The sequence below is a fragment of the Barbus barbus genome, assembly GCF_936440315.1.
Source record: "Barbus barbus genome assembly, chromosome: 27".
Taxonomy (NCBI): Eukaryota; Metazoa; Chordata; class Actinopteri; order Cypriniformes; family Cyprinidae; genus Barbus; species Barbus barbus.
The window spans coordinates 1,865,059-1,888,906 of record NC_136755.1 but is presented as its reverse complement, the minus strand read 5'-3'; the positions used below and the strand labels follow the sequence as shown (position 1 = coordinate 1,888,906).

General features: G+C 37.3%; 2 protein-coding genes across 2 annotated transcripts in view; one reads left to right on the top strand and one right to left on the bottom strand.

Moving 5' to 3' along the window:
* LOC306847289 (G1/S-specific cyclin-E2-like) overlaps positions 1–14,401 on the top strand; it is a 24,995-nt gene extending 10,594 nt beyond the window's left edge. The window contains exons 7-12 of the mRNA XM_079381147.1: positions 6,710–6,856; positions 8,137–8,232; positions 12,208–12,342; positions 12,440–12,551; positions 13,023–13,180; positions 13,296–14,401. Coding sequence (XP_079237273.1) covers positions 6,710–6,856; positions 8,137–8,232; positions 12,208–12,342; positions 12,440–12,551; positions 13,023–13,180; positions 13,296–13,379 — 732 coding nt within the window. The 3' untranslated portion in view covers positions 13,380–14,401. The remainder of the gene's footprint in view (positions 1–6,709; positions 6,857–8,136; positions 8,233–12,207; positions 12,343–12,439; positions 12,552–13,022; positions 13,181–13,295) is intronic.
* LOC306847286 (integrator complex subunit 8-like) overlaps positions 13,958–23,848 on the bottom strand; it is a 22,587-nt gene continuing 12,696 nt past the window's right edge. The window contains exons 13-28 of the mRNA XM_079381144.1: positions 21,502–21,677; positions 21,252–21,382; positions 20,925–21,035; positions 20,194–20,398; positions 18,810–18,931; positions 17,736–17,920; positions 17,162–17,195; positions 17,007–17,066; positions 16,733–16,794; positions 16,491–16,609; positions 15,606–15,709; positions 15,433–15,483; positions 15,284–15,357; positions 15,151–15,215; positions 14,399–14,442; positions 13,958–14,146 (exon numbers count right to left, since the gene is read on the bottom strand). Coding sequence (XP_079237270.1) covers positions 14,030–14,146; positions 14,399–14,442; positions 15,151–15,215; positions 15,284–15,357; positions 15,433–15,483; positions 15,606–15,709; positions 16,491–16,609; positions 16,733–16,794; positions 17,007–17,066; positions 17,162–17,195; positions 17,736–17,920; positions 18,810–18,931; positions 20,194–20,398; positions 20,925–21,035; positions 21,252–21,382; positions 21,502–21,677 — 1,660 coding nt within the window. The 3' untranslated portion in view covers positions 13,958–14,029. The remainder of the gene's footprint in view (positions 14,147–14,398; positions 14,443–15,150; positions 15,216–15,283; positions 15,358–15,432; positions 15,484–15,605; positions 15,710–16,490; positions 16,610–16,732; positions 16,795–17,006; positions 17,067–17,161; positions 17,196–17,735; positions 17,921–18,809; positions 18,932–20,193; positions 20,399–20,924; positions 21,036–21,251; positions 21,383–21,501; positions 21,678–23,848) is intronic.

Below are 23,848 nucleotides of genomic sequence, written 5' to 3'. Positions count from 1 at the left end.
TAAAATAACACAATATAAATCACTCACATATGTGACTAATATGACCCAGGCCAAGGGTCGATCAAAGAAGTTGAGTCCTTGTGCTGTGCTTCAGGTGCAGAAGCTGGCTTCAAAAAACAGACGCATGAGTGCTGCCAGCATTCCGGTTGACCACTGCCGTGTGTGTGTCCTGTCGCAAAATGCGACAAAAAGTCCTACATTACGGTAATAGTTTGATTAAGGTGTGTACATGTCTGTACTGCACTTCAATAATGCGACTAAAATAGGAATACTCCACGTCTTAATTCTGTTTGTCAAGTTAAGTCTTTAGTCTGTCTTCAGTCTGTCCCTGTCTGTTGTGCTGCTGAGAGGTTTGCGTTTGTAGCTCTGCTTTTTTATTGAATCTTTATCTTACTTTCACTCTCTGTTGTTTAAATTGATAATATATAACTTCATTCCCACCATATTTCTGGTATTATCTATCAAATCTAACCAATTTGATCGTTCGCTTTTTAAAACCGCGAGTGCAGCGCATCAGCTGGTTAGCTTGTTACTCAGAGACGACCTCTACAGCCCTGAACGTCAGCGGAGACCAGGACACCGAGATGAGTGCCAGAGACAGATCCCCAGTGAGGACCCCGCCACTTAGACAGCCATCGGGAAAGACCACTGGAACCAGTTGAGCCCTTACAATCTGACTTTGCTGCAGTTGGAATTGAACTGCTGGTTCGTTTGGCCAGAGGAGAACTGGCCCCCCGACTGAGCCTGGTTTCTCCCAATGTTCAAGGTTCATTTCCAGCGATATCGTCGACCTGATTGCAAAGACACTATTTAAACTTAATTGAGCTGGATGATGACATCACTGAATGCAATAATGAAATGCCTTTAACTGAAACTGAAACTTTTTTTTTTATCTTTTCATTTTACATTATTGACACACCATTTTCCTTTTTTGATATTGTGCAGTTGCTTTGACACAATTTACATTGTTAAAAGTGCTATATAAATAAAGGTGACTTGACTTGACTTTAGAGGTTGCAGAAGCAGGAGGTCAGCTTGTCAGTGCTCAGACCATACACAGCACACTACAACAAGTTGGCTTGCATGGCCGTCGTCCCAGAAGGAAGCCTCTTCTGAAGCTGGCTCACAAGAAAGTCTGCAAACAGTTTGCTGAAGGCAACCTCTCTAAGAGCCTGAATTACTGGTACCATGTCCTGTGGTCTGATGAAACTAAGATAAACTTGTTTGGCTCAGATGGTGTCCAGTATGTGTGGCAACGCCCTGGTGAGGAGTACAGAGAAAAGTGTGTCTTGCCTACAGTCAAGCATGGTGGTGGTAATGACATGGTCTGGGGCTGCATGAGTGCTGCTGGTTCTGGGGAGCTGTGCTTCAATGAGGGAAACATGGATTCCAACATGTGGCCAAGTATGTCTCCAGACCTGAACCCTATTGAGCACATGTGGGACATCCTCAAGCTGAAGGTGGAGAAGGACCATGTGTCTAACATCCAGCAGCTCCGTGATGCCATTATGGATGAGTGGAAGAGGATGCCAGCAACAACCGGTGCAGCTCTGGTGAATTCCATGCCCAGGAGGATTAAGGCAGTGCTAGAAAACAATGTTGCCCCTACAAAATATTGACACTTTGGACACAGTTTTGACATGTTCACTTAGGGTGTACTCATTTTTGTTGCCAGTTATTTGGACAATAATGTTCTATGTTGAGTTATTTTTAGAGGACAGTAAATTTGTACTTTTATACAAGTTGCACATTGACTACTGCATTGTCCATTGAGAAGATATACTAAAATTGTTGCTGAAATGTGAGGGGTGTACTCACTTCTGTGACATACTGAATATATATGCAAGCAGGTGCATGATTTGGCATGGCAGCCAATAAAAATAATTAATAACCGTTTCCTTACCTAAATCCTGTGTTTGGACCAGGCTCGGTTGCAGAATCACATCACTCTGTGCTTCTGAAATTATTATCTTTATCTATATAGTGTAGTAGTTAGCTATCTCTGTGTCGTACGTGGCTGCTTGTCAAGCATGAAAAACACAAGTTTTATTTAAATTCTCAATATATGCAAAGCATATATGTACATGACTATATGTACAAATATGTACAGCATGCAAAGAGCGCTCCCTTTAAATTTATTAAAAACTAACTCATTCACAGAGGTGGAAAGTAAAGAATTACATTTATTCACGTTACTGTAATTGAGTAGCTTTTTTGTGTACTTCTACTTTTTAAAGTAATTTTTTTAATCTGTAATTTTACTTTTACTTAAGTATATTTAGTTTGAAGTGTTGTACTTTGCTACATTTTAAAACACATTAATTACTGAGTAAAAAAAAAACTAAAAAACATTGCTCTCTGGAAACTACTGCAGTAAATAATGGGCAGGAGAACAAACTGGCGCTAAAATCAGAAGAAAGATGCAGACGGACAGACAGGCATTAGTGGTGCAGACACAGCTGAAAACCAAACCCCATCGTATTCTGCTGAAGTTGAACTCGAAGGAAACGAAGTGAACCCCTGGCCATGTTTATGCTCTATTATGCAGTGTAAGCTGTGTTTGCCTAGGGAGACCAAACTAGCAGCTTATAAAATCTCGACATCAACTCTTCACAAGCATGTAGAGGTAAATACTTGCATTGTTGCATTGGTGGTTAAAATGAAGCTTTGGCAGTTTAGCAAAGGTTTTGCACAAATTAGCCAAAAAGACAGTAGTGCAGGGTGTGCGATATATATCGTCTGCGTTAATATCATAATTGTTGTTTTAAAGCTGTGCGATTTTACATTATCAGTATTTAACCAAACAAAACACTCCTACAGTGTGCCGTGAAGTCTAGATTAGACTTCTTGTTCTTTCACTACGTGATTCAGTCTGTTAAAAGGCATTTAAAATGATCACAAAATATAGGGGCAGAAAATGCATTTTTATATCATTTCATATAGTAAATCAGTATCACAGGAAGAGTGTTTTTTTTCTCCAAAAATCAGCATGATTACACAGACTTTTTATCTTTTTAACAGTTCAATAATCAAGAAGTTAATTAAGAGACTTGCGTTTTAGATACCATATTTCCTGTTTTTGTGCTATATCAACAACACAAATAATCCCAAACACAGCCACAGCACTGTTTTGTGTCTCTGAGCAACATGACGGTGTTTAGTTCCTCAAGGAATCAACTGTTTAAATTATTTGGTTCAGTCGCAATGACTCACTTATTAACAGTGACTTGGTGACACCTACTGGCGGTTTTAATTTCACATTTAAAGTATCTTTTACATTTTTTTTTTTAATATATTTTCAATTGAGTATTCAACATTTTCCCCCGGTTTCACAAACAAGGCTTAAGCCTAGTCCTAGACTAAAAGGTAAGTCTGAGCCGTTTCAACTGAAATAAACTTGCACTGACTGATCTTAAAATATATCTGTGCCTTTGTTTTGTCTCAAGATGCACCCCAGTAATGTTTTTTTATCGGTGCATGTTTATAAAAATTACTTAAATGTCCTAATTGAACTATGGCCTAATCCTGGATTAGTATAAGCCCTGTCTGTGAAACCGGGCCTTTATGTCTTGTATATCAAAACATTATTTATGCGTTTGTAACTGCAGACTAAATGCATTCATGTCCTGCATTAAACAGAGTGTAAATACGTCTAAATGCCACTTCAGATGAAGCTTCTATCTATACTGTGGCCCTCCAGGAACTGAGTTTGACACCCTTTTAAATGAGCTATTTTTACTTTTACTTGAGTAGATTTTTAGACTGGTACTTTTACTTGTACTTGAGTAAAATTTCATTAATGTAATGGTACTTTTACTTGAGTAAAATATTTTCATACTCTTTCCACCTCTGCTCATTCATCACGATCTTACAAAGTTAGACTATTATACACGCTAAACTAAAGTCCGCCCATCTCCCTCGGTCCGGAGTGGGGGCACAGGGATGTTCGTGGGGGGCAAAGCGGTGTTGAAGCTCTTTTATTTGCCGTCAAACGGTTGACCACTGCCGTGTGTGTGTCCTGTCGCAAAATGCGGCAAAAAGTCCTACACTACGGTAATAGTTTGATTAAGGTGTGTACATGTCTGTACTGCACTTCAATAATGCGACTAAAATAGGAATACTCCACGTCTTAATTCTGTTTGTGTTTACTTCGATTATGACTTTAGCCGGATTAAGGTCATCAAAAATGTATGTTTACATGGTAGGCTCTTAATCCGAGTATTGTCTTAATCGTATTAAAATCAGAGTATTGACGTCCATGTAAACGTAATCACTGTTATGCCAGTAGGTGGCGAAAAGGGTCTGTTAAAATTTATTTGTCTTTAAATAATACAAGAGATTCATTCAAGAACACTGATTCATCCATTAATGAAACAAGTACATCATGAGTGAGTCATTGAATCATTACAGGACTCATAAATTACATGTGATTTTGTTTAGTTATCTAATGTTTTTTTCTTCAGAATCATAAGAGAACCACAACTTCCATTGGGGAAAAAACCCTCAATTTATCTAGAATCATGCAGTTCTATTTTGCACACAAACAGCTCTTAAAGAGTCCAGTTTTTATGTAGCCTGTTGATTTTTGTTCATGTTATTCAGCTGCAACTAAATGGTTTGCAAAAAAGAGACACAGGATAAATCTCATAATTTAATCAAAAAATCTAAGTAGGCACACCTCAGCTCCAGAGATATAAAAATATTTATTTGTGTTCTCACCACAGGTGACGTTTCGAGCTTCTCTTCATCAGACTAATATCATTATTTAATTACATTGGAATCAAAACTGGGAATCGAAAAGAATCGGAATTGATCAAATTCAAACCATACCCAACCCTAGACTTGCATAATTCAAATACATATCTGACTCCAACTAGGGCTGTGCGATTAATCGAAATCAAATCGCAATCGCGATTTGAAACGTTGCGATGTGGATGCGATATTACTCTGTTCCAGAGCATATGAGTGGCAGTCTTACGAACCAATAGAGTGAGCGCACCTCCGTTCTCAGCACTGCTCTAGCCAACTGCGTAAACGCCCACCATTTAAAAATGGTCAGATCGAACGTTAGGCAAATTAAAACTAAAGAAAAATATCTGTAACTTCAGCTTCGAAATGACAGACAACGAACAAAAAAGGTAATTTGCAAGAGCTGCGTCACAACGCTGCGCGTCTCACGGACGAGCCATTTACACCATAGACTGTAAAAAAAGATGGACGACGCGTCCCCGCTTCCTTCCATTATAGAAAAGTGAAGCCAAAGAATCGAAATCCCGCAGACCCAATCAACCATAATGACACGCCCCGTTTTTATAGCATCAAATTACTAGCTAAAATCAAACTTACCACAAAAACAAACAATTGAACATATAACAACTACCTTAAATGACCAAAATCATATTTTGGAAAATTGTATTGGAAGTGTAATTAATTTTTTTGTTATGACTCAAGTCCCATTCGTTTACATGGAGAGGGCGGGGTTTATGACCTGTACTGCAGCCAGCCACCAGGGGGCGATCAAAGAGCCTGCAGCTTCACTTTCCAGTACGAGTGAGACACACCCGGGTTACACACAGCCTGTCTTGTAATGCTCTTTTATTCTCACGGTCTCGCGCCCAGTTCTGCTCCGCAAGTCTCTCACGAGTGCATCTGGCAATATGGACGAGGCCTGACGCGCGGGCAACCTGTGTCAACTCGCGCCTGGCTCCACGTTTAAAACGAATGTAAATTCTAACTGCTTGCCAATTTCACTTGGATGAAATGAAACATTCAGCACATTTCCCACTTGTTCTTAAAGTCCCAAATACTTAAAAATGAATAAATCAGCCCATGTAACATGTAATACTTTAATAATTGACTAAAGAAATACAGTTCTTTATTTATAAAAAAAAATCTTTCCTGTGAAATTCAGTAATTCTGTAAAAGTAGTAATACCATTATAATCTTCCCTGCAGAAAAAAAAACAAAAACAGTAGAACCCCTCCAAAAACACAATAGAAAATTTAATGGATTTAAGGGTTATAATGGAATGGAATTGTATTGGTTTTAATGTAAACTATAATGGTGTCTACTGATATTTGATGCATTCTATTGGTGGGATGTAATCTAGCAGATGGAAATCAATAGAACAACAGTAATTCCTATTGGAATAATGCCCAAAACAAAAAGGAATTTTGTAATGTTTACAAAATTCTATGTTTTTTTCAGCAGGGTAACGATACTCTTACTGTGCTGCACATTATTAACAATATTTAGCTGAAGCTTGACTTTGCGAATTTAAAATCGCAAATCAATATCTGTCAAAAAAATCGCAATTAGATGTTTTCCCCAAATCGCACAGCCCTAACTCCAACATAATCTGACTCCATTAAAGTTATTTATTTAATCCCTGTTGACATGTCAAAGAGAACGGATAGGAAAGGAAAATGTTGGCTTCTATGTAGGAGCTCCAGAGTTCTTTAGTAAAACTTTAGTAAAGCTTAAACTCCTGACTACAAACTCAAGGGAGCATTCTTGTAAACTATTGCTAAAGACATTGCATTTGTTAAACATGTCAGAGAATCACTCTCCCAGACATCTTCTCTAGTTTAATCCCTTGTTAAAGCTAAAAGCATCACAAGATCACTCACTGATCGACTAGTCAACTAGAGTCAGTAACTGGTTATAGAAAAATATCTTTTAATCCTTTGTCTTTTCTCTCTCTCTTTAGGTGTGTGAATCATACACACTTCACAGACAGACCTTCTACCTGGCTCAGGACTTCTTTGACAGGTACATGTTGTCCCAGAGTGACGTGCAAAAGGATCAACTGCAGCTCATAGGAATCACGGCTCTGTTCATCTCCTCCAAAATAGAGGTATACAACTGTTTAAAAACTGTCTGCTCGATGAACATCACATTAGACTTGAAATTGTATTACATGTGGTCAAGATAAAATTATTTTTAACACATAAGTCTGATATCAGTGCAAAAACAGCTTCACGTTGAACGCTAGAGAAAAAAAACATTATATTATGTCATATGGCTATGTACGGCAGTTGGATTCTGTACAGGTACTCAGGGATGCCATGTTTGTTTTTTATATGTTCAGTGTCTCAGAGGGACTAGATTCTCATTAAATGCTGTTTCACACAAACTCAATCTCTCCAAGCGCATAGTTCGCATCGCAATAGCATGCATTTGAAAGCACAACATACCACTTCCAAATTTATCATTAGAAACGGTTATGAATTGGTTTTCAACAAAAGAGGCTCTTTGAGGTGTCCCTGCGGTTTTCAATTCAAATAAAAGCTCTTTATTTATTTTCATTTTTATAATTTAAGAGAAATATTTATTTTTATATTTTGGCCGTGTCAACTGAAGTGATAAAAACTTCAGCTACTAACACTAGCTTTTTTAATCTTTTTGTATTCTATCTATTTGTTTTCTTTTTATTTATTATACAATTAACAAAAACAAAAAAAGGCCTCTAACACTAGCTTGCTCTATTCTTTTTCTATTCTATCTGTTTTCTTTTTACTATATAATAAAAAAAAACGTTGCTAAGTGTACTGCGTTAAGCTAACTGAGGCTTGATATAGCACTTGCCTATCATTGCTCTTTTGTTGATTTTGATTGCTTCTATTGTCCTCATTATAAGTCGTTTTGGATAAAAGTGTCTGCTAAATGACTAAATGACGAGTTTTATATTTTTATATATATATATATATATATATATATACTAACGTGTGTGTGTATTTTTATATATATATATATATATATATAATGAAGAGTTTATTTGTAAAACAAAAATCATGTTTTTATTGTTAGTTAGCTGTATTTTCTTTGTTTTGTTTTTTTACCCTCATCAAAATAACCCAACTGCACTTTGAGTTTAATTGGAATACATAATGAAAAAAATGATTTATCTGTTTTTGCAAATTAACTCTGTTTTAAGTATATATATATATATATATATATATATATATAATGTATTTCCTTTTTTTGATCGCATGCCTGATTAATGTACAAGTTGTGATGCTATCCTATGCATGGTGTCAAAAATAAATAGGTCTCATTTTTTTAATCTACACTGAAGCTACTGTCTGCATAAGAAATGGATCACTTCAAACCACTGCATGTTCCTTGTTCTTATAGGAAATATATCCTCCAAAAATCACCGAGTTGGCTTATGTGTCTGACGGAGCCTGTCTGGAGGAGGAGATCCTGCAGATGGAGCTGATCATGTTGAAGGTGTGGACAGAGAAATCATTTCTGCTTCTGCGGTGGAGACCACTAACAGGAGAGAGAGATAGAGCTCTGTGTGCTTTCATACGAGGATGCAAAAATCATTACAGAGATTTATAAATCAGTTTTATTAATACAATGTCAAAACATGGATAAATAGATATAAAAAACCAACATATGTGACCCTGGACCACAAAAGCAGTCTTAAGTTGCTGGGGTATATTTGTAGCTATAGCCAAAAATACAGAATCAGAATCAGAATGAGCTTTATTGGCCAGGTATGTTTACACATACAAGGAATTTGTTATAGTGACAGAAGCTCCACAGTGCAACAGAAAGACAGCAACAGGACAGGACACTGGTAATAACAGAATAATATACAAATAGGCAATGTACAAAGCCGCAAAAACTATATAATATAGACTATGTATGTACAGGTCAAGTATGTGCAAATTAGAAATGAGAAAATAAAATAAGTGAGTGTGCTGAATGGATAATGTATTATAGTTGTGTGTTCCACGTTTATTGTCAAGTGTTTATGAGATGGATTGCCTGAGGGAAGAAACTGTTCCTGTGTCTGGTCGTTCTGGTGCTCAGAGGTCTGTAGCATCGACCAGATGGTAACAGTTCAAAGAGGGAGTGTGCTGGATGTGAGGGGTCCAGAGTGATTTTACCAGCCCTTTTGCTCACTCTGGATAAGTACAGTTCTTGGAGAGTGGGGAGGGTTGTACCAATGATTCGCTCAGCAGTCTGGACTACTCTCGTAGTCTTCTGAGGTCAGATTTGGTAGCTGAGCTGAACCAGACAGTTATTGAAGTGCAGAGGATGGATTCAATGATGGCAGAGCAGAACTGTTTCAGTAAGTCCTGTGGCAGGTTGAACTTCCTCAGCTGGCGAAGAAAGTACATCCTCTGCTGGGCCTTTTTACAATGGAGTCTATGTGAATATCCCACTTCAGGTCCTGAGAGATGGTGGTGCCCAGCAATCTGAATGACTCCACTGCAGTCACAGTGCTGTTCATGATGGTGAGTGGGGGGAGAGCAGGGGGGTTTCTCCTGAAGTCCACAATCATCTCCACAGTTTTGAGCGTGTTAAGCTCCAGGTTGTTAAGACTGCACCAGACAGCCAGCTCCTTAACCTCCTGTCTGTAAGCAGACTCGTCAACGTCCTGGATGAGGCCGATCAGTGTGATGTCGTCTGCAAACTTCAGGAGAGAGGAGTCTTTAGATGTGCAGTCGTTGGTGTAGAGGGAGAAGAGCAGTGGGGAGAGAACGCAGCCCTGAGGAGCTCCAGTGCTGATGGTTCGAGTGCTGGATGTGAATTTACCAAGCTTTACTAACTGCTGTCTGTCTGTCAGGAAGCTGTTGATCCACTGGCAGACGGAGGTGGGGACAGAGAGCTGGGTTAGTTTATTCTGAAGGGTTTCCGTGATGATGGTGTTAAAAGCAGAGCTGAAGTCCACAAACAGCATCCTCACATAAGTCCCTGGTCTGTCCAGATGCTGCAGGATGAAGTGCAGTCCCATGTTGACTGCATCATCCACAGACCTGTTTGCTCTGTAGGCAAACTGCAGGGGGTCCACAGGTCTGTAGTCATTAAGTCCAGTAATTTTGTGTTTCTTTGGGACGGGGATGATGGTGGAGCGTTTGAAGCATGAGGGGACTTCACACAGCTCCAGTGATCTATTGAAGATCTGTGTGAAGATGGGGGCCAGCTGATCAGCACAGATTTTCAGACAGGCTGTGGTGATACCGTCTGGGCCAGGTGCTTTCCTTCTTTTGTTCTTCCTGAAGACCTGGCACTAGGGATGCGCGGTATACCGGTACTGGACAAATACCAGTATATATTATATTTCAAACGGTACGATATCATAATTTTGCTCAATTCGGTATTTCATACGCTGCAGTTGCGAAATGCACCTGTAGGTGGCAGTGCTTCCCAAATTGCTGCGCAAGCGGTAAAATGTGACAACAGAACAACGCGATGGATCAAACAGATTAAACTCTATCAACGCACCCGAAATTAATAAACAAAGAGAACAGTAGAAGTGAAATATGGCATTACTTTGGATACAAAACAGATGACAAAGGTGAACGAACTGACCATACTGCACCTGTATGCAAGCGTTGCTATAAATCATGCGTTTCCACAGAGACAACACATCAAACCTTTTTAAGCACTTGTCACTTGCTCATCCTGATCTTTTCAGATGAGTGCATCATTCATAAATTCAGATTTAATTTGAACTTTTATTTACAACTGATCATACAGATGTGATACAGTAAGATCAAACGTGCATGTGAGACACGCTAGAACCAGTGAAGTTTTGGTCATATAATATATACACTTGCATTTCATACAATCGAATATTAATTGGATTTGAATTGAGCAATAATTTTGCTATATTAATTTTAGTATCAATTATATGAAGGGAATATTTCTGCTGCGCTGTCGACCGCTAATAAGAAGCAGCAGAGAGAGTGAGATTTATTTAATGCTTTTTCTTTGGCTGAGTCTGAAATCTGAAAACAATCTGAGAGAGAGAAATAATAATGTGATTTTGAATATTACTTTGACTGTTAGAATAACACTTTACAATAAAATCTATGTTCCCGGTAGGTCAGACATTTAGTTTGCACTGAAAAGATAAGAAGCTTTGAATATATTTTCATCTTATTACTTCAGTTAGCTATTTATTTATTTTATTTTTTCTCCAACATCAAAATGTAACCTATGTTCCCTGTAGGTTTTTTGTTAGTTTGATACAAAGTTATTAAGATATGAATGTTTTTATTATTATTATTATTATATTTAATAAAACTGTTCTAAATTCACTTATCTTTTGAGGCTGGTTATTTGTCACCTATGGTATCGATTTAGTATCGATACCGAGGTACTACATTCTGGTATCGTACCGAAGCCAAAATTATGGTATCGAGCCATCCCTACCTGGCACACATCTTCTTCGCTGGTTTGACAGGAGGGTTGCTGGAGGTGTTAATGGTTGTGTGGAGAGGTGTTCAGGGCGGGTGTGGGGTGATTTTTCAAAACGACAATAAAACTCGTTCAAGTCGTCTGCCAGGTGTTGATTCTCCAGAGCGCTGGGGGATGGTGACTTGTAACTGGTGATATCCTTTATTCCTTTCCACACTGAAGCAGGATCACTGGAAGATAATTTTTTCCTTAGCTTGTCAGAATAATTCCTCTTTGTCACTCTGATCTCCTTTTCCAGTGTGTATTTGGCCTGTTTATACAAGACTTTATCCCCTTTTCTGTAAGCATCTTCTTTGGCCTGACGGAGCTGTCTGAGTTTGGCAGTGAACCATATAAATTACAATACAAATACATTGTACTGGTCAAAATTATTGATTTTTCCTTTATGCCAAAAATCATCTGGATATTAAGATCATGTTCCATGAAGATGTTTTGTAAATTTCCTACCGTAAATATATCAAAACTTCATTTTTGATTAGTAATATGCATTACTAAGAACTTCATTTGAACAACTTTAAAGATGAGTTTCTCAATATTTAGATTTTTTTGTCAAAATATTGAGAAATAGTTGTATCTCAGCCAAATGTTGTCCTATTGTCCTAAACCATACATCAATGGAAAGCTTATTCATTCAGTTTTCAGATGATGTATACATCTCAATTTAAAAAAAAATGACACTTAAGACTGGATTTGTGGTCCAGGGTCATATGTTGAAAACAATACAATTTAGCATGCGATTATGCAGAAATGGATAATATTGGGCTTCAAATATTTTTCATTTGTTTGTTGCATTTTATGCATTTTAATGTTTGATTACCAATTTCATTCACATTTCATATATTTTTTAACGTGATTTATTTTTTGAACAATTATTTACTTGCAAGAATGTCCCCTACTTTTTTCTCAATCTAATAAAAATAAAACAAGAAAGTCTTTGAGTTGTGGATGTGTGTGTGTTATTCAAGCATGTGTTTATGTACTCAACAGGTGTTAAACTGGGATCTTTGTCCAGAGACTGTGGTCTCGTGGGTGAAGCTCTACATTCAGATTGCATCACTGTACGACGTCACCGATCTATTAGTGCCTCAGTTTTCTCAGGAAACCTACATTCAGATCACACAGGTACACACTCTTTCCCCACGCCATTATAAACTATTCAGTTATAACATCTGGACAGCTACTGTGAACATTTGAATGGTTTTTGTGTTGTTTGTTTTAGCTCTTAGATTTGTGCATCCTTGATATCAACTCTTTGGACTTTAAATATGGAGTCTTAGCAGCGGCTGCTTTTTGCCATTTCATGTCAGCTGATGTCATCCAAAAAGTATCGGGTAAGATTTTCATTTGCAAGGTCTACTGTTATATTAGCTCTTCATGTTTCTAAAGCTGTTAGATGTGTACATTTTGTGATCATCTAAACCAATTTGAAGAGTTCAGAGATGCATGTGCCCACATTGTGTGAATGCTAGTTCATTTGATACAACTAGCCAGTGTCATACACTTTCCATCAGGATTTTCTGTGGGCTTTTTATTACAGGGTTTTTCGATTCATGAGTAAAATAAGGTCTGTGGTAAACATGACGATACTTGGATGTTTTGTTGTACACATTAAGGGCAGCACACACGTTCATATGTAGTTACTTATGGCAAACATACATTTTTAAAAAATTAATATAACTGCTTCAAAATTGGCGTTATATTTGTGTAGTTTATATTACTAAGCAAAGTATAAAGAGTAGTAGTTTTAAAGCATGTTACAGTGTCTCAGTGTAGATGAGACGAAGTGTTTGTGCTCCACACAGGACTGAAGTGGAAGGCCATCGAGGCCTGTGTGAACTGGATGGCTCCTTTCGTGGAGACCATGACGTGTTACGAGAGCGCACAGCTGAGAGAGTTTGGGCAAGTGCCGTCTGAGGACAGACACAACATTCAGACACACGTGAACTACCTCTGCATGCTGGTGAGTCTAGCGCTTAACTAATATTAATCACCCAGATCAATGTAGAAGTTTATAGAGGTGGTTCAGCCGGGTGCATTTAACTGTTCTTTAATCATTGTCATGTTCTCATTTACAGAAAGAGGCTCAGGAGAAGCAGTCAAAAAGCCTGGAGCCCTTGTTCCCACCAACACCACCGAGCAGCACTGAGAAACCCAGCTAACACTAGTGTTCATTCAGCAGGATCAGTGTACTGTGATTTTTACTCTAGACTTCATCTCAAGAGTTCAGGTCATTAAATGTAGCATGTACTGTGTGCACAGGGCTTCAACTGCTATTTAAGTAACAAAATAGACTTCAAGAAACTGCACTGTTTTGTATTTCTGAATAGGCAACTTATGTTTCCCAGTGTTTATTCTGGCTGTCTTACACTTTATAGTACAAAAATATTGTGCAAAAAATAAGAGCAGGCCTCAGGATTGCTAGTGTGGTATTTTTGTATATTTTCTATTTTATTTTGATGTTTTTCTCTGGAGTTCAAATGATGACTTCTTAAAATGTGATTCATGAAAATATTAAATCTCCTGTCAGCCCGATGTTCTTTATTATACAGCATAATTTAAGCATACTGTTCAATTGTATATAGAATATAAGATTTTACATATGCCAATTTCAACTTTACCAAAGGCATTAAATTGTGCATTTGATTGTTCCTTATTGACACATAATTGTGAAAACTGGATGTGTGTGTGTGTATATGTATACATTTGTATATTATAAAACTAGGACACAACATAAATTAGCATAGGCATATTTATTTGAAAACAGTTTTTTTATTTATTTTTTTCCCCAGTAAAAAAAGCACTCTTGGAATTAAAAGTAGAGTTTAGACATGGCCTGCAGGAATTTCTTCTTCCTTTTTTGCGCTGCAAGCTGCAGGACTTCCTCTGGATTACTGGAGTTTAACTCTGTCTGTCCGATGGCCTTGATCTGTGTTCAAATAGATTAATCATCATTAGCTTCGTATCTATGTACTGAGCTCATTTAGTTTCATCTGTGATGGCTAATTGTTCCATCTGAAAATTAAGCAACTTTTGTACAAATCTTGCTTTGAAACTGCTCTGAAATTAAATACTGGTACATATTGTTATATTGCATTTCTGCAGTATCTGCAATAAATGTTTGAGCCACTCAACGCAGCGTGATTGATTCTTGAATCAACAGATAAATTAATCAGCTTACCGCAACTTGTCTTTTCTCACTCTCTCCTCGTTTATAATGAATGTCTAAAGGCAAAAGTTATGGTAAAACATTGGACTGAGAACATCAAAGGCTTATTCAAATCTTTTTATTAACTCTTTCCCCGCCAGCGTTTTTGCTTATTTTCACTATAACTTCATGGCCCCCAGAATATTCTGTTGTATGAATATCTGTACATGCAATACATCAAAATAAAGATCCGACCCTCTACTTTCAAACAAACAAACTCGCGCATTGCTTTTTTATCAACACTTGAATGTAGGTAGGTTTCATAAAAAAGCAACACTTTGAGCAAAAAGCTGAGAAATTCGAATTTTTATTAAAAACGACATCTGGATCATATTCAGTAATATTATCAAACCAAAGATGCAGTAGATGGCTTCCATCAGGACTCCCAAAGCTTACGCAGGCCTTGACCGTTTTCTGGATCGACATTTCACTCTGTAGCATTGGACAGTTGTCATTTATATGCGGTTAGTGTTGATGATCGCATTATTTTTCATATGCATATGCTTACATAATGAGATTGCTAATTTCTGCATCTTCCTGATCTGTGCTTTTGATCGACACTTTCTAAACTCATTCAGGAGATGCTAATAGCACCCCCGAGTGTATTACAACAAAAACCCAGAAAAAATTGTGTTTGGCAGGGAAAGAGTAATACTTTGGAAAAGTAGCGCTCAAGATTGATGAAAGGTGTTGGTCTGAGATTGGGTCGTCTTTATAAAGGATACATGTCAGATATTCCAGAATCGTCACGTCCCAGATGTAATCATAGAACGAATCCATAGAGTCATGACTGATGGAATGGAGAAAGAGTTAGTTTCTGACTTAGTAAAACAGGTATTGATGCAGATGCGAGCTCACCTGTTTTGCTCTTGTAGAGCTTTGAATGCAGTCATGTAGTCGACTTCCCTCAGAAACTGGCAGAGAACAGCCACCTGCAGAGTGCACACAGTAACATCAGGAATGACGCAGAGCAATCCTCTGAAACCAGACTCGGATGCGTTTGTTACCTGAGTGTGACAGTTCAAGAGCGAGCAACACTTGATCATTCTCTTCAGAACCTGCAGAAACATTCAGCGCATGTCAGTCCTGACAGTATCTCAGTGACAGGGCACTTTACTACCAAACCAAAAGTAGAAATAAAAGTGTTTTCTTTATTCGTTCATAAGGTTATTCTGCAGACCTGGTCGGTGTAGACGTCGGGAGGAACTGGTTTCGTGAAGTAATCGGAGCACACGGTCCCTGCCTGCAGGTAATAGTGCATCGCTGCAGAATACTGGTTGGTCACTGAAAGAACAAAAGATGCAAAAATACAAAAATTAAACATGAATTTAGAAAGTAAAAACAAACCAATACTGTAAATTAAGTGGTTTTTCACCTTCAACCTGTTCTGGCAAAATTTTACAAATACTGAATTAATCATTTTAGCATTTGGGCCTATTTAAAACTAATTTGACCATGAAAAACTATTTTAAAAAATAGGGTTCAGGCTTTGTTTAAAAAGATTGCCAAACAATGCATCTCTATATGAACTCATCTGACAGACTACTAGGCCAAGAGTTTTTAATTGTTTAAATGTCAAAAAATGTATTCAGGAATTCAAACTTTATTTTCTGAGTAAAGTTATTAGATGATATTTTATTAACACTTTAATTATGAACATTCAACCTCAGTCTCTGTTTAAATAGTTTAATATTTTGATGAAAACAAAAGATTGCAATATTTTATGTTTTAGTTACATCAGACTTTAAGTAAATTTAAGTATTATAGCATGAAGTATTATAGCATGATACACATCACCAAATGGTAATTAAGTCTCCGTATCACATCAAAAATGAATTAGCCCAGCTTACATCTACTACAAAAATAACCATATACTTACACTCAAAGCGATATATATACTATAAACTGATGAGTGTAAACAATTTAGCATTACATCACAAAACTCTGTAAAGCTGCTGTGAAACATGTATTTAAAGTGTTGCCCAAATCATGTGACTTGAAGAAAAAAACCCTCAGTGTTAGATCTCTGCAGTATGGGTTTCATTCAGACATCGCTTTAACTCACCAAAGTAAATGTCGGCCTGCGTGCAGAGCCACGACTGATTGTTGGGGTTGAGGCTGAGAGCATAGTTCACCAATTCCTTCAGCGTGACAACCACGGCTTCGACATCCACTGACTGTAAACTATATCAACAAACACCACCATCATCAGAACATTTGACACCAAGATTACACCATCAAACAATCATTACATGTACAGATTTGAACATAGGAGCATTTCTTCATCTAATGGCATTCGTGACGTACTTGGCAAGAGCTGAAGGCCATATGGAGATATGCTCAGCTGTCACTTCATTCACTATATCATCCTGAGAAATAAAAAAATCATATACATAATGACCTGGAATCAATCCACAGAAATTAGATGTTCCCAATTTAATACCATTCTATTGTTATTTGTTTAAATACTTCACTAGTTTAAGTCATTCTACAGTATGACAAAAAGATAAAACGGCAACCAAAACACCTACAATCTAGAAATAAATACTGAATAGCTTCCTCCACACTGGTTAGCACATACCCGTACGATGTTGTGCAGCCGCACAAACAAAGAGATGAGCGTTGTCAAAACCAGCGGCTCCTAAAACCCAAATCATATCGCAGATTAATACTGGAAGCGCTGTATTTACAATAGACTTTTACATAATGCTTTGTATTTGGAAATGTTATACTTACCCGTAGTTTTTTCATAAAAGTCATGAATTTGCTCCTAAAGCACAAACAAAAGAAAATAATGCGTTAACATAACATGGAGAACTAAATAAAACAAAGTTAATCAAGACAAACTTTGAAGTTGGCTTGAGAAAGAAAACCAGAAAGTTTAAAAAAAAAATGTTGAGAGTTTTTAAAAAGTTTGACAGTTTTCAGTATGAAATAGTTTGAAGTTTAAAATAGTTTTAAAGTTTGAATGTTTTGAAGGCAATGGTCTATTACACTTAGTTATTTAGCAGACGCTTTTATCCAAAGCAACTTATAAATGAGGACAATGGAAGCAATCAAAATGAACAAAAGAGCAATGATACTCAAGTGCTAGAGTCTCAGATTAACATAGTACACGTAGCAAGGGGTTTTTTGTTTGTTTTTTTTATAAGCAGCAATAAATTCTTAAATGATAAAAGCATGCGGTGATTATGTTTAATATATTGTATTGCAGACACTGAAACAGGCTCTGCATGATTTCTGTATGAAGTGATCTAAGGCAGGTTTAGAGTTACTCTCTCTGTGCTGCAGTAAGCGGCCTCTATCTCACCGGGGCAGGATGCCCAGCGAGGACTCTCTCTGTTTGAGAAGGCTCAGTCGACCGTCACTGGAGCGCTTGTGCTGGCTGGAAACACTGCAGATCTGCACTACCACCTCCCAGAGCTCCTTCGCCGCGCGTCTGCTCTCTTTAGGTCCTGGCAGCTCCTTACAGGTGGACGCTATCAGCTGCCCTAGCTGCATGAAGAACAACACACAAGAGATCATCATCTGTAGGGCGTTGGAAATAATGCATCTCTGAAGCTGATGTTGTTTTCAGAACAGGACACATCATCTGTCGAAACAGATCTGAATGCAGCCTAAAGCTGCCACTGTCTTTGATGCCATCAGTAATAATCAAATAATGCTGAGTAATAAAGAAAAACCCATAACTGATTGTCACTGAACTTCTGGATACAAGATAATGAAAGTACTTTTCCCCCTTTATTAGTTTATATTTGCTTGCATGTTTTGAAGCTATATATTTGATTTATTATTCATTTGTAATTATTTTACAAAAGTAGCCTGCTACTTTAATAAAAATGCACAAAATAAATATGAAAATGTAGCCATGTGCATTAATATTAAAAACTGAGGATGCAACGCATCGTGATATCGAATCGTGAAACCAGTGGCAATTCACACCCCTAATGAGTAGTATATTTTTATTTAATGCCATGTCAGCATCTTAGGCTATTTTCATGGCAAAAACAATAATAATAAAATACAAGTATAACAAATACAATAAAAACACAAAAAGTTTTAGAATTTTTATCATATGTTAATGTAAAAAATCTTGTGTAATATAACTTCTGGCAAAATTATACTAAATAACTCTTTAAGTGAGTTCACTTCATAGAGTTTTCTACACATTAAAGCTGGACAGTAGCAAAAAAAAAAAGTTTCACACCCCTAATGATCCCAGGTAAGAATTCTTACTAAAACATGACAGTGCCAACTAGAAAATTAAGAGCATGTGTAAATGAGAAAACATATATTCAGCATATTTAGACCCGTAAGGTTTTCACACGATGACTTTACTCATGGCATTGAAGCACCGGAGCGTTTGTGGGGAGAGTGCAGATACCTTTATATACGGGTTGCTGTTGACCAGAGCCTGCGGCACCTGCAGCGTCAGATACTCGTTCTCTCTCCAGTTGAGCATGAACACGACACATTCCTCGCCGACGATCTGACGCAGCGGGAGATCTGTGCCCGTGAAGAACACAGTAAGCAATTACAGCATCCTAAACTAAAATATGAATTTCACTACAATAAGCACATAAACCCAAAGAGCTTAATTTATCAAAGAATAAAGTCAACACATCCACTGTTCCTAAGTTGATCACATCCTGGGCAGTGTTGGGAAGTAACTAGTTACACGTAATTTAATTACAAAATAATGTACACTTTATTTTAAGGTGTAATTATACATTTAAGTACTGAGTAATATTAATTAACTACATGCACTTACTATATTGGTTAGGGTCAGGATTAGGGTTTAGCTCAGGGTTACTTGCATGTAATTACGCATCATTTATTGTTGTTATAAATTTAAGCACATGTAACAAGGACACCTTAAAATAAAGTGTTACCCAAAATAAATGTAATTGTAATCAGTTACAGTTACTGAGAAAGAAAAGTATGAAAATGATAAAGAGGGTTACGTCTGAATATTTCCACACACACATTCCGATTTGATTGGCATCTTTCATAAATTGCATTGACTTCTCTAAAATATGAGATACCAATGATTTTAGGACAGAATAGGGTTTATGACTAACTTTTTTCCAAGGCATTGTCAGATTCCAGTGTTTCCTGTCATAGTTCGAAAGATTTGATTTCAAAAACAGTATTACAGCTATTAAACTATTTCTTGTTATGATCGAAAATCTGTATTTAACCTCAGAATGAACTCAAAGTAAAGAGGTGCTAAAGTCTGATTTTGTGGTGCTTGTGCTTTAAAATGTAATTATAATCTTAATTCAAGTGAAGAAGGATTTTGAGTCTGACAGTAATCAGTGTTGAACACTACTGTAATGTTAACCCTGCCTGCTTTACATGTTTGAAAACGATTAACAGTTGAAAAGATTATGATTTTAGAAAAGTGATAAAAAAGATATGAAATGTAATCAGTTGCATTACATTAAGTAACTGAAATAGTTACACTACTTACTTATGGCATTTTATATAGGCTACAGATTACAAGTTACCCTCTTACATTTCCAAAGTAACCTTCCCAACACTGATCCGGAGTAAATTGTCATCAACCTTCAGGCCTAAATCTGAATCTTAAATGTCTAAGTGAACAACTGTGTAGATATTTGATCCGAGGTCAGATTAATTGATTTCTCTGTAATCATTACATTGCCAGAAGTGAGTATGAAAGACTTTTCTCTCGTCTATTTTCTGCAAGAAATCATCAGACCTCCTGTTAAGAGAGCATTTGTCTGCAACAGCTGACGTAATACCATGTATCCTCATCTCCAAATATCCGCGGACCCTGCTGACCAGGTCGGGTGGAGGTCTCTCCATGTTGCCTTTGGCAGCACCTGCCTCGTGACCTCTGACCTCCATCAACAGCAGCTCGTTGAGCATGACCTGCCGCAGCTTAGGAGAAAACTCCGTCACCAGCTCCAGGCACGCCGTGAACAGCTGACGAGCGTGTGCAAAATCCTGCCACAGTCAAAGAGACAAAAAAAAAAATGCTGGTTCAAACTACAAGCTAAAATAAAGCTGACATTTGAAACTACAAAACTTTGTAATCATCAGAACGTTCAAAGAAGGGACAGAGTGGTGTAGAATAAAGGTAAATTATGTGAAAAATAATGCATTTTAAAAATAAAAATAAAAAGAAGCATTAACATGTTAGACTGCGCCCCATAAACACAATCAAGCCTAGAGAAAAAATTAAATTAACCACTTTCGCTTAAAGGGTTGGTTGATTAAGACATTAGGGTTTCTGCAGTATGACGCATCTTTTATTGGCATGTAAATGCATATTCTTTTTTATTAAACAACTAAAGTAACATAGGTGTAGATAAAGCTGTTTATTGATCTAGATGACTGTGTTCCAGGCACATCACTAAAACAGTGCAATCAACATGAACAATGCTTTTGTATCTTTAGCAGCTTTCTTTCCAAAACCGTCTTTCTGGGGTGCATATAAGCATACTGAATCATGTGGAAGTGAGATACACACCTTTATACTGATGCAGTGCAGACCCTTGGCCATAAGGATGTACACCAGGTCTCGTGTCAGGTTGTCTTTTATTGCTAGTATGACGTTTACATAATCAACAGGAACCTCCCACTACAGGAAAAAAATACTTTGATATTGCAAATCACTCAAATAAATAATTAGTTAATTCACTGCAAAACAAAATCCTGTTTAAGAAACACTGATTCAGTCTGTTACTAAATTAGCACTAATTAAAGACAGGACTGGATTATCTACATCATTTCATATTTTAAAATGAGGCATAATGGCATTAAAAACATAATGTGACCTCTGATGGTCTTTCCTGACCTTACTATTAACCCTCCAGAAGGGTCGTTCGGCCATGCCATGCAGCTCGATGAGGATTTGTCGGATGTGTCGAGGATCCAGTGACAGAATGAGCTGCTGTTCAAGCTGACTGATATTCACACTGGCAGACGCTGGTGAGAACAAAACACAAACAGCACATCAACCAACAGCAAGAACAGTTCTCCAGATGATGAAATATTCATATAATTCATATGGTCATGATTAAACGACTGTTTCCTCCAGGATGTACCGGGTATATCATAGAATGAGGGCAGTGGTTTAGCACTGAGGTTGACTGTGGCTGAGCTCTTCCTTATCTGCTCCATCAGGATCTTCTTCTCCTCATCTTGAAGCAGTTCCATGAAGAGTTTATGAGATGAGACCATGAAGGCCAGAGAAACATCTTCCAACCGGTTACAAACTGTCCTAGAAAGCAAATTAACGGCTATATGTCATGGAATCTTTATAGTATAGTATCTTCACACAATGATACAATTTAAAATAAAATACAATAGCAAATACAAGAAAATGGTAAACAGTTACAGGACCTAATACAGGTCCTTTTCAAAAAATTAGCATATTGTGATAAAGTTCATTATTTTCTGTAATGTACTGATAAACATTAGACTTTCATATATTTTAGATTCATTACACACAACTGAAGTAGTTCAAGCCTTTTATTGTTTTAATATTGATGATTTTGGCATACAGCTCATGAAAACCCAAAATTCCTATCTCAAAAAATTAGCATATCATGAAAAGGTTCTCTAAATGAGCTATTAACCTAATCATCTGAATCAACTAATTAACTCTAAACACCTGCAAAAGATTCCTGAGGCTTTTAAAAACTCCCAGCCTGGTTCATTACTCAAAACCGCAATCATGGGTAAGACTGCCGACCTGACTGCTGTCCAGAAGGCCATCATTGACACCCTCAAGCAAGAGGGTAAGACACAGAAAGAAATTTCTGAACGAATAGGCTGTTCCCAGAGTGCTGTATCAAGGCACCTCAGTGGGAAGTCTGTGGGAAGGAAAAAGTGTGGCAGAAAACGCAGCACAACGAGAAGAGGTGACCGGACCCTGAGGAAGATTGTGGAGAAGGACCGATTCCAGACCTTGGGGGACCTGCGGAAGCAGTGGACTGAGTCTGGAGTAGAAACATCCAGAGCCACCGTGTACAGGCGTGTGCAGGAAATGGGCTACAGGTGCCGCATTCCCCAGGTCAAGCCACTTTTGAACCAGAAACAGCGGCAGAAGCGCCTGACCTGGGCTACAGAGAAGCAGCACTGGACTGTTGCTCAGTGGTCCAAAGTACTTTTTTCGGATGAAAGCAAATTTTGCATGTCATTCGGAAATCAAGGTGCCAGAGTCTGGAGGAAGACTGGGGAGAGGGAAATGCCAAAATGCCTGAAGTCCAGTGTCAAGTACCCAGTGATGCTGGTGTTGGTCCACTGTGTTTTATCAAGGGCAGGGTCAATGCAGCTAGCTATCAGAAGATTTTGGAGCACTTCATGCTTCCATCTGCTGAAAAGCTTTATGGAGATGAAGATTTCATCTTTCAGCACGACCTGGCACCTGCTCACAGTGCCAAAACCACTGGTAAATGGTTTACTGACCATGGTATTACTGTGCTCAATTGGCCTGCCAACTCTCCTGACCTGAACCCCATAGAGAATCTGTGGGATATTGTGAAGAGAAAGTTGAGAGACGCAAGACCCAACACTCTGGATGAGCTTAAGGCCGCTATCGAAGCATCCTGGGCCTCCATAACACCTCAGCAGTGCCACAGGCTGATTGCCTCCATGCCACGCCGCATTGAAGCAGTCATTTCTGCAAAAGGATTCCCGACCAAGTACTGAGTGCATAACTGAACATAATTATTTGAAGGTTGACTTTTGTTTTGTATTAAAAACACTTTTCTTTTATTGGTCGGATGAAATATGCTAATTTTTTGAGATAGGAATTTTGGGTTTTCATGAGCTGTATGCCAAAATCATCAATATTAAAACAATAAAAGGCTTGAACTACTTCAGTTGTGTTGTAATGAATCTAAAATATATGAAAGTCTAATGTTTATCAGTACATTACAGATAATAATGAACTTTATCACAATATGCTAATTTTTTGAAAAGGACCTGTATATATACTTGTATAGATTATACATCATCTAAAATCCAATTATGATTAAGTAAACAAAAAAAAGAAGTTCCTGTTAATGCAAACTGATGCAACATTTCCCCTCCCCCCATGATCAATATGTTGATTTATTATCAATGTTGGAAACAGTTGTGCTGCTTAATATATATTTTTTGGAACCAGTGAGACTATTTTCAAGATTATTTGAATAAAATGTTAAAAAGAACAGCACTTATTCAAAATAGAAATCTTTACTATCTATTTTTATCAATTTACCATATCTTAATAAGTCAAGTCACCTTTATTTATAGCGCTTTTAACAATGCAAATTGTAAAAGTATTAATAAAATATAAAAATAAAAGTATTAATTTCTTTCAAAAAATAATTATATATATATATATATATATATATATATATATATATATATATATATATATATATATATATATAGAAAGAAAAC